This window comes from Pholcus phalangioides, unplaced genomic scaffold, assembly GCF_987345545.1.
Source record: "Pholcus phalangioides strain wild (caught in Gottingen) unplaced genomic scaffold, Ppha-v1.0 ptg000016l_1, whole genome shotgun sequence".
Taxonomy (NCBI): domain Eukaryota; kingdom Metazoa; phylum Arthropoda; class Arachnida; order Araneae; family Pholcidae; genus Pholcus; species Pholcus phalangioides.
Genome location: NW_028301609.1, coordinates 12,470,330 through 12,482,099, shown reverse-complemented (window position 1 = coordinate 12,482,099; position 11,770 = coordinate 12,470,330). Strand labels below are relative to the sequence as shown.

The window sequence follows — 11,770 nt, the reverse complement described above, 5'->3', positions numbered from 1 at the left end:
ATTAATTAATTGCGTAAAGTGAGGGATATATATATCTGAGGATTTGTTGTTTGATCACGTGGGATAACCTTACATTTGAGGTATTTGGCCTGAGCTGGATTGCATCAGGCCTAGGTTCATTCATCGCGGCATCAATCACATCACAAGTTCATCTTAATCTTTTAGATTTTGTCTTCTGTATTTAAAAGAATTTTGTTTTTATTTTCAAACTTGATTTTTTTTTTAGATCTTGTGAATAAAAAGAAATTACCATAATCATCGGAAGGAGCCCCTGAGCAGAAGTGTCATCATTATAACGCAATAAAGGCCAGTGGACTCAAGTGCGAAGTACTTTATCCAGATTTTAATGTGACTTGTGGGTTTAACTTGTTGCAAAAGCAAGTCATAAGATTTCATGCCTCCGACACGACCATCCTTCGAAGATACAGTGAATACTAGATCAGTGTTTCTCAACCGCCGGGCTACGGCCCAGTACCGGGCCCTAACATTAGTCACACCGGGCCGTGAGTGATTCGCAGTTTCATTTTTCCCATTAATTTCCTCGTTAATTGTGTGTACGACCGGGCATTTCATTTACACAAAAGAGATTTACCTTGCCACGGGTTTCCAAAGGTTGAGAACCACTGGACTAGATAATTCGAGTCTCGAAAGTTCGAGGTTCCGGATAATCCGAGGTGTGCTGGATTTTTTCGGAATTCCCTCTCAAAGGACTTTACATATTTCTTTTGTTTGAGTCTTCGAGTAATTTCCATTTGTGGAGGGGAGGGGAGTTCTTGATCCCTAGACTGGGATATTCAATGAACCCCCATGCCAGAATTTTTCTACAGGCCCTTCTATAAAAAATGTATAACGTAAAAAAAATAACATTCGTATCGGGATCCAGGAGTATGAGGCCCTGTCAGCCTCTCTTATAAAGAGGCCATCGGTCTTGACAGATCTAATCATAACAAACTAAGCCAGTGGTTCTCAAAGTGGCGTTACGGCTCCTAAGGGTGTCGCCAACCTCTATCAGGGGCGTCGCGAGGAGTTGGTGTAAACAGGGGTCTTCAACCACTGACATACAGTGGGCCACATTTTCAGTTTCAGCCAGGCCCATGGGTGACTTAAGTAATAATCCCTACACGTTACCAGAGCTCGGCCATACAACCATACTCCATCACGAGGTATTTATAGCAGCAGAGATTCAGACGCTGTGGTAGTTGAGTGATCATAGTGACGGACTCGCATCGCCGAGAACCGGGTTCGAGCACCACCGTCGCCACAGTGGTAGGTGTCTAAAGTTGGTTTTCTGTGGTTCCCCCACTTCGAGGCGCAAATGCGAACCGATCTCGCCGTTGAAAAATCTCACCACAAAGAGCCACACACGTACACTGCCGGCACAACTCAGAACTCACTAGGTAATAAATTGCACGACAGAAAAAAACCGGGACTGTTCCAGACGGGACGTATGGTCACTTAAGGTACAATCTTATCTTTGTGTGTATTATTGTATAAGTATTGACTGCAAATTGTTATCAATAGATAGCAGCAGAAAAGAGTGGGGAAAACATTGGCTCAAAAGGGAAAATTTCGAGAAAACTTTGCCGGCTGAGGTTATCCTCACTGCGTCTCGCGAAGGAGAATGTGAGTATATCTATGCTGATAAATCTTAAAAGAAATGGGAAAATAATTTTTTCTTATATATTCTGACCACCCGCATGGAGCGGTATTAATATTCTGAATGTTCATCCATATCCTGGAATTTCTTAACTCGGATCTTGCCTTTTTTTAGAAGATCGATTATTTTTTTTGGTTAGTTACTTATTTCGAAACTACTTTCGATTTTCGTAGTGTTGCTGGTTTCTCTTTAGAAACTGTAGGAAATGTCTAAGAGTGGGGTTTCGTTCCCAAATGGTATTGGGGAGGGGGGCGTGTTTCCCGAACACCAAAACATGTTCACAGTGGAGGTAGCATATTTTGTGCTTTTCTTTTAAAACTCCAAACGGAATTTGGAAATGAAATCCTCCCACTTTTCATTGAATCCACTTTTTTTTCCCAATCCCAAAATGATGAAATTATTAGTACAAGATAGTGAAATATGGTCACTCACATCTAAAATTTTATGAAGAGGAAACATCATTCAAGACATCTAATCGGTTCGTCAAGTAAACAAAGTTAATTTACATAATTTTAATGAAAATTTTAATTGAATCTTTATCGTATTGATCGAGTCGATTAACTCAACTAAACTTTTTAACTGTGATTAACAATTGATCGATTACTCAGGTCATTAATCGATTCATATTAATAGATTTAATTAATTAATCGATTTTGTAACCGCCCTTATTATAATGTGTCTATTCAAAGATCAACTGCCACAAAATAACTCTTTAATCACGATAATGTATCCGTTTTGGACTGGTCAGCCACGGGTTTCGACTTGAATCCTATTAGGAATGCATGACGGCCTAATTACAATAAATGTAGTTGCAAATGAAATAAAGTATTTGATTGTTGATGACGTAAAGAGCTCTATCGAGGAAGCATGGTTCAGTTTCGATATTGGAATCCTACAGAATTTAATTAGATCCATGGAGGGTAATGTGTTTGAGTTTATTAGAAAAAATTAAAAGTCTATTAACTATTAAAAGCCTGTAATGTTTTTGTAAATTTGAATTTTCTAAACCTTTTGAGACAGACATTTTTTTGTATTTTTGGTATTATAGTGTTCCAAAGAAAAATGTTCTTTCGTGGAATTTTTTTTTTTCTGTACATGTAGAAATGCTTCAAGTATCACCCATTAAGGTGCTAATTAAAGTCCTTGATTAAAAGTGCTAGTTTTACTCGTGGTGTTTGTCTTGTTATTTCAAGAAAAGTGCATTATCTAAAACTGCATTATAAATACATTTTATGGGCATTGCATCATATTTTATCATTATTATGATTATCAATATATTATTTATAGTTTTTGTAATTGCATCTTTATCATTTTTAATTGGGAGTTGCTGCATTTTAAAAATATATGACATCCATATTTGTTATGGGCATCTATTTCTCAGCCACTTCGTTAGGCATTTTGTCTGTTGTGGCCTTCTATTTATGTTTATAAGCTTTTGAGACGGACTGTAGTACTTGATTTTTTAAATTTTTGTCCCTCTTACAGCCAGTCGTACGTGTGATGATGGAGAATAAGGAGTTTTTACGAAAAGATCATTGCAAAGTTTACAGCGTGTTCAGGAGGGATATTCCATCTAAAGTGGTGGACACTATACTGAACTACCTTAGGCAGAAAGTGAGAATTCTTTTATTAACCTTCAATTCAAAAAACTCTGGTTTTCGATTCGTTAGACTTTTTTATGAATTATCGCAAAAACCAATTTAGGCAAATCTAGATAACTGACGTTTCCGGAGCCACAGTCACAGGGAAAGTAGGCAAGTCTGGCCGTCATAGGTGCTGGACCTAATAGCAGGGGCGGCTCTTTGGTTTTGCGATCCGTACGGCCATACGGTTGTAAATTCAAAACCAATTAAAATTAGGACCAAATGGAAGAAATTATCTGAGAGCTAATAAAAAAGGCGCAATCCATTGAATTGAAAATAAGAGAAATAACTGAGACAGAGATAAATTCCGGCAACCATGAAAATTCAAAACAAATGAGCGAAACACTTCCAGAATTAATGAAAATGAAAGAAATAAATTAATTAATTATATACAGTGCGTTTCTATCTAGATAAAAATGCAGAATTCCAGAATTGATGAAAATTCAGAATTAATGAAATAAATAATTTTCAGAATTAATGAAATAAATAATTTTCAGAATTAATGAAATAAATAATTTTCAGAATTAATGAAATAAATAATTTTCAGAATTAATGAAATAAATAATTTTCAGAATTAATGAAATAAATAATTTTCAGAATTAATGAAATAAATAATTTTCAGAATTAATGAAATAAATAATTTTCAGAATTAATGAAATAAATAATTTTCAGAATTAATGAAATAAATAATTTTCAGAATTAATGAAATAAATAATTTTCAGAATTAATGAAATAAATAATTTTCAGAATTAATGAAATAAATAATTTTCAGAATTAATGAAATAAATAATTTTCAGAATTAATAAAAATTTAGAACAAATGAAAGAAATAATTTCAGAATTGATGAAAACTCAAAATTCCAAAAATGGTGAAACTACAGAATTGATAAAAATGTATATTTCCAGAATTATAATAAAAATTCAGAATAAATGAAAGTAATAATTGCAAAAATGTCGTAAATTGAGAATTTATGAAAGAAATTCATTGTTATCGTAAGTGTGGGGCCCTGTGCAACCGCACCTACCTTAATTTCCCCCTAAGGACGGCTTTGACCAACAGTCAAGGCAGCAACTAGTACTTGATACCAGCACGACTGCCCTGTTCGCTGAAGTCAAACTTCTGCCGTTCTTCGTGCAACACTATAGCTTGCTTCGACACATACTCTAGTAGGCCTATACTGCTCTTGTTGAAAATACAAGTGAATGTTCATCCATTAAATCCAGGGCCGCCCTTACCAGATGCGGGGCCCGTTGGGAAAATACTAGCGGGTCAGATAATTTCGAGGGGGGGGGGGCCTTAGCAATGAATGTTATGAACTCTATGAGAGAAGGCTATCAAATATTTCAGAAAATTATAATCATGAAGATTCAGAATACATGTAATTACAGCACCCATGCAGATTCAGAATACATGCAATTACAGCACCCATGAAGATTCAGAATACATGCAATTACAGCACCCATGAAGATTCAGAATACATGCAATTACAGCACCCATGAAGATTCAGAATACATGCAATTACAGCACCCATGAAGATTCAGAATACATGCAATTACAGCACCCATGAAGATTCAGAATACATGCAAGAAATAATTCCATAAATTGATGAAGATTCAGAATACATGCAAGAAATAATTCCAGAAATTGATGAAGATCCAGAATACATGCAAGAAATAATTCCAGAAATTGATGAAGATTCAGAATACATGCAAGAAATAATTCCAGAAATTGATGAAGATCCAGAATACATGCAAGAAATAATTCCAGAAATTGATGAAGATCCAGAATACATGCAAGAAATAATTCCAGAAATTGATGAAAATTCCGAATTCTAAAAATGACGAAAGTTCCAGAATTATTTCTTTCTAGATGAAAATGCAGAATTCCAGAATTTATTAAAGGAATTATTAATATTACTGTAAGTGCGGGGCCTCCCAAAACGCGGCGCCCGGTGCGACAGCATCTGCCGCGCACCCCGCAAGGGCGGTTCCGATTAAATCCACTCAGAATTTAAGTATGTATCTTCATCACCTCCACGGAATCGGGAGGAATTTCACTGCGAACTTGTTTGAAAAATGTCAGTGATTCGAATAATTTTATTTTTTGTGCTTGTTTTTGTTTTTAAAGATCCCCGATGATCAACGCACCTTTGCAGTTGATGTTGGCTGCGGATCGGGGCAGAGTGCAGTTAGATTTGCTCCCTTTTTCCAAAAAATCATCGGCCTTGACGTGAGTGAAGAACAAATAAAAGAGGCCCAGACAAATAGGAAGCTAAGCAACGTGGAATACAGGCGAGTTTATCTTTTTAATGAAATATTGAAAATTTCTCTCTTTTACAAATGATACTTTCAAAATCTAAAAATAGAAAACATAGTAAGTTCATCTTTGTGCCCTACAGCAAGGGGAAAAAATTGTTTCTCTTTAATAAAAAAAAATTTCGAAACGAATATCTAATGTTTAAGGTTTGCTTTTCACATTATTAAAGGAGTTGGAATTTTTAGTTGCGAAAAGTTGCGATGACACAAGTTTTTATTTTTTTTGTTTGCAACAGGCACCAAGTTGCCGAAACACTTGGCTTTCCAGACAAAAGCGTGCAGTTGATAACAGCCAGTTCTGCACTTCACTGGTTCGATCTTGACACCTTTTTCCCTGAGGCTCGTAGAGTTTTGGTCGACGGCGGTGTTCTGGCAACATTTATCTACTTATGGCTTAAGCCAGTTGTGAGCGACGAAGAGAAAAATAAGCAGATTGTGGAGTTGATAAAAGAGGTTTGTCGTATAGATATTGTTCTCCGGATAAGGTTCTCTCACACAAGTCCTTGAAATGAGTAAAGCAAGAAACAAAATGCAGGATGTCACAGATTTATTTAAAACATTTCTATTTCATACCGTGCACCGCCCAGGCTCTGTTGACAACTGTCTATTTTAGAAATTGCCCCGGCTGGGTACTATTACATACACAAATATAAAACACATTGAAAAAATAAGTTACAAATTTAAGTTTATGGCTTTGCAGCTCTAATGAGCCCTTTGTTGTTTACCGTGGCAAGGCCAGGTCGTGCACCACGTCTGCTCTTCTAGGATTGGTAGCTCGGGTGACTGCTTCGTGTCGCTGTGGCAGCCCAGGTGTTGGGCCACATCTCTCTCGGCTTTGTGGCTCTAGTGAGTCCTCTACGGTGGCCAAGCAAGGTCCTGAACCTCGTCTACTCTTCCCGGCTTGGTGGATCGAGTGAGCCCTTCGTGTCACTGTGGTCATCCTAGGTGATGGGCCACATCTCCCCTCTCGATTTATTTAGAACAGCCATTTACACGTACTCACAAGCAGAGATTTGACTACACACGCTAAACGAGAGCCCCTGAAAGACGGCGTACGCAAGAGTTTGGCCCTTGATGATGAATTACAGGAAGGAGAGCCAAAATGAATACAGATCCCCACCCCCAAGTAACAAAGAAAATTTTCGTTTCTAGTTGCCGCCCTGAGGGTGAGACAAAAAGCAGTTAATTGAGAAAAGGGAACTCGTGTTAATGCTCAGTTTTTTATCGAGATTTTACTGAATTTCTATAAAGTAGGCCCAGAGCTGGTTCAACAGCATCATAGGCCCCCCCCCCCGGGCAAAACAAAGTTTTCTGAGAACCCCACTGTTTACCTGGCTATAGATACCTGCCTACCAATTTGAATGCATACTCTCAAAAAATTTAACCAGATTAAATTGTTATGAGGTCTCTCCGGCGCTTGACGCTTCTGAGAAGTGGATCGTAGGTCTCGAGCGAAATGATTTTTCTGATTCCCCCCCCCCCTCCCCCACTTAAATATCTTAAATATACCTGCTTACCAATTTACATACTTACTTTCGAAAAACATAAACAGATCTAATTGTAATGAGACCTCTCGGGCCATGCATTAAGGTTAAAAGTTGGAGGGAGGGGCACCAAAATCACTCGAGTGCTTAGAGCATAGTTCCCCAAACATTTTGAGGCCGCATAGTCAACTGTCCCCAGGCGGCTGAATAAAAATTCATCGTTGTTATAATTTTTTAATGAATATTTTTTTTTTATCATACAGCAATTTCTAGCCGTTACGTTAATTTCTTCTCGTTCTATTTCAGCTATATTTTAAAGATCTACAGCCGTATTGGTCGGCAAAATCAGCAATAGCCGTCGATCTGTACAGAAATGTAGAATTTCCTTTCGAAGATGTTGAAAGGTATGAAAGCACTGCTTTTCTCACGGGTTATTACGCACTCCGGCGATGCATTATACTCGGCTGCAAACACGCAGTTTTAAAGTTACTCGTTATAGTTTTATAAAGCATGGCTTGTTTTGGTTGTAATGTTGCAGGATGTATGAGATAAATGATGTCTTTGACGGGACCTTATCGGATATCATGGGATACTTGCAGACATTATCCGGTTTCCAAAAGTTCAAAAATGAACGAGGAGATGAAGAAGCTGCGAGGCTACTCCTTAACTTCAAAAACAGGTAAATGCTCCATGTAAGAAGTGGAACGCAACACGACGTTGACACACTCAAAATATTGCATATTCTACAGCCATGAAGTCCATTCTACTCCAAAGTGTCAGTAGACACTTTGGAGTAAAAAACATTTTTTTGAATTTCTAGTAATTTCACGCATTTTTGTGAAAATGGCTCGTATATTCACGAAGATATAAATGCTGTCTTATAAAAATTCCACATTTCACTGCATAGTTTTTGATTATAACATGCAGGGTTTTCAACAAATTTTTACGAAACTCACGAAAATTTGAAAATTTAACATACACGAGACATACTGTAAATAAATTTAAAACCTAACAATTCTGTATTCGATGTGATGAGGCATGAGCATTAGTGAGTAAATGATCTTTAGTTACGCATGTGCAAAGGAAATATAAACTTATCACAAAAATTAGAAATTTTGCCTGGTTTTAATTTATACAAAAATTGCCACGTTTTCAAGACAAATTGATTTGATCCACCATTCGACCAATTTAATTTATTTGTCTTGAAAACGTGGCAATTTTTGTATAGAAACTAGAAACTTTTTCATGATTTGGCTGCCAGATATATAGTGCAGATTATATAAAAATTCCAGTTGAATGCCGTGAAAATTCAAAAATATATAGATGATGAAGTGAGAAGCAATTTCAGTTACTTGCGGAAAGCAGCTGGATGATAAGGAATTTTCCCAAAAGTATTTCGATTATCTTCTGACGTTTGATTATTTCGAGAACAAACTCCCCATCGACCAGTATTGTGCTAATGAATAAAGATAGATATCTGATGCGATGCTATATGAGAGAAGTGCTTGAGCACAACACGGGTGTATGATGTCAAAATGAACAAATTGACGCTGATAATTAAATGACAGAAAACAATCAACATATCGATTTGTGGAAAATCCCTTGTCATCTCGCTACTTTCAGCAAATAACTGAAACTACTGCTTACGGTATCGCCGATATCTTCCTGAATTTTCACGAAATTCAACTGTAATTTTTATATAAGTTGCACTGACAATCCAAATTATAAGAAATTGAAGTTGATATATCCTGCGCATGCGTGATTAAAAATCATTTACTTAAAATGCTCATACCTCATCGAATATTAAATTGTTGCATTTTAAATTTCTTTACAGTGTCTCTCATAAAAAGTGTCAAATTTTCTGTAAGTTTCGTCAAAATTGGTTCAAAACTCTGCACGTTTATAAGCAAAAAACATGAGATGAAAATTGGAATTTTTTAACATTTCACATTTATAACATCGTGAATATACGTGCTATTTTCATGAAAATGCATACAAGTATTGCACAAAGCAAGTAAAATATTTGGTGAATGTTACAAATCATTTGCAGTTTTATGTGGCACAGGGTTGTTCCTAAAAGAGCTCATGACCGAATCTGCGCTGGAAAGTTTGAGTTCAAGCATTATTTTTACATACCCGAGAAACTACAGAACGATTCGTCCATTAGTTTTCTAGAAATTCGAAAAAAAATGTCTAATCTCCAAAGTTTCCACTGACTTATGGCTTTATAGTATATGTTATACATGCTCTGCTCATGGCTCACGGGGCGAATTTGGACCTCTTAGTCATCTTGTGTAACCCGCGATCTCAAACCATTTTATAAAAAGGAACTGAGAGGCACATTTATGAATGACTTAAGTGACCCACGGCACATTTACAGATCACTTAAGTGAATTGCGGTGCTACTCTAGATCACTAAAGTGCCCCACGACACGTTTTCAAACCAATGAAGTGACCCACACTCTGTTAAAGGATGAACACCCTTTGCGTATGAGAATGGAACAGAAAACATCATACAGAGCTGTTTTGAGGCTCATATAGCCCGGTGGTTCTCATCCTTGGTCGAGCGTTCCCCTGCCCCCCCCCCCAGTTCCGGCCCTGGTTTCTGACCTAGAAGAGATTTAAGAAAGATTCACGGCCAAACCGTCTGCTTGACTTTCGTGCAACGCCTTCTGTCAACAAAAAATTGAACTAATTTTTTTTCTGTACCAAAATAATTTTTACTTCATGGGAAAATAACTTTTCCTCAAACCGCATTCAAATATATCAGTCCCTTCAATTTTTCAATGGATTTTTTAAACTGTTTACGAATTTATAGGACACCATGTACATTCGGTGTTTTGAAACATAATCTCACTTTAATTACTTTTTTAAATTCATTACAATTAATTCTCCGAAGGCTCTCAAAATTGCTGGGACTGACACCTGAAACCGAATCATCACCATTGAAACTATGCAGGGATTTCACCCTGGTTCTGTGCAGGAAAGAAAGCAAATAACAAAATTTTGTGGATTTCAAGTCAATGCTGTTGTTGCTGGTCGGCATCTGCTTGTAAAGATTGTAGAGAGAAATTTATTGAAAATATAAATACCACTATTATTTCCTTGATTTCAGTGTAATTTTATTTATGTGAGAAGTTATATCTTGTTTTAGAAATTTCAGTGTGAAAACAGAGGTGAATTTATGATTTTGCCGCCAGTGGGCTACACAAATTTGCAGGGATTGCTAGCGCACTGTTTTGGCGCACAGTTCAGCGCCGCGACAATTCAGCGCAGTGATTGTGTTTTGTAAATAAAAATTCCCTTCCCACTTTTTTCCAGACTTAGGACTGGCATACTTACTGATACATTGCTGATTTGTTAGATGACAAGTACTACTAAGTGTCGTAAAGGAAAGAGCTATGGACACTGGAAAAGAATTTATGAAATAGTTCAAAATTACGGGAATCGAACACCAGTAGAATTTCTACGAAAAATAGCGCATAATTTTCAGCTGCAAGCGTAACTACCTTTTATGACATGATAATACATGTCTCATGATGACGGTATATTTGTGTCAAAAAAAAAAAAAAAATTATAACCACACCTTATTTTCAAGATCAATTCAAAGCATTTTGAAAGTATGACAGGCCTACAGTATGTGTGGAAAAAGTGGGAAAGGAATTTTTATTTACAAACATAATCATTGCGCTGAATTGACGCTGCGCTAAATTGTCTCGCGCTGAACTGTCATGACACCCTAATTTTCTTGGCTAAAAAATTCTACCCGAATTCTTCAACTTGTTCTATAACCAGCTTGGCCTCTCCACCCCACTACTCTTGCAAGTACACCCGTGTCTCTAAAGTCACTCTTTTAGTCATTCTCATGCTTGCACACTATTTTGGTCACTCACGTGCTTTCATACTGTTTTGAACGCTCACATGCTAGCGCATTTGTTTTGGTCACTTACATGCTAGAGCACTGTTTTGGTTACTTACATGCTAGAGCACTGTTTTGGTCACTTACATGCTAGAGCACTGTTTTGGTCACTTACATGCTAGAGCACTGTTTTGGTCACTTACATGCTAGAGCACTGTTTTGGTCACTTACATGCTAGAGCACTGTTTTGGTAACTCACATACTTGCATACTGTTTTGATCACTCACATGCTTGCACGCTATTTTGGTCAATCACAGGCTTGCCCACGCTATTTTGGTCAATCACAGGCTTGCCCACGCTCTAGGTCCCTCCCTGACCTGGTCCCTCACTGTGTAGGTCACTCGTTTGGTCATTCACATTATTGCTTACGCTCTAAGTCACTCACGTGCTAGCAAACTCTCTAGGTGTCACTCTTTTGGTCACTTACTGGCATATTCCCTTGTTGTCCGGGCAAAGGCGGATTTATTGAGGGTTATACAAATTTCGATGTCCTTCTCCCATAGTCTACAAATTCTATTAGCCACTCATTTCTGAAATTTGCCGGTCTTCTGAACTTGCCGCCCTGGGTTCTAGCCTGCTAATCCTCCCTGTAAATACGATAAGAAAATAACTTAGATCAGTTGAAAAATCTCATGCAACAGAAAACGGAAAAAAAATGTTCCCAGTGTTATCAACCTCCTCCACTTTCCAAGAGGGTGTAGCAAGAGATGTCCGCACATAGTTAAGCAAGAGGAAGATAGAGAAAATGACTG

The 11,770-nt window shown here is 37.3% G+C and overlaps 1 protein-coding gene across 1 annotated transcript; it reads left to right on the top strand.

Moving 5' to 3' along the window:
* Window positions 1-1,094: 1,094 nt before the first annotated feature.
* On the top strand, window positions 1,095-10,208 carry LOC149075070 (putative methyltransferase DDB_G0268948). The gene is made up of 8 exons (XM_089246008.1): window positions 1,095-1,163; window positions 1,522-1,623; window positions 3,143-3,271; window positions 5,428-5,591; window positions 5,852-6,068; window positions 7,406-7,503; window positions 7,638-7,778; window positions 9,999-10,208. Exons 1-8 carry the CDS (start codon window positions 1,095-1,097, stop codon window positions 10,096-10,098), a joined length of 1,020 nt encoding a protein of 339 aa, XP_089102134.1. The 3' UTR covers window positions 10,099-10,208.
* Window positions 10,209-11,770: the final 1,562 nt, after the last annotated feature.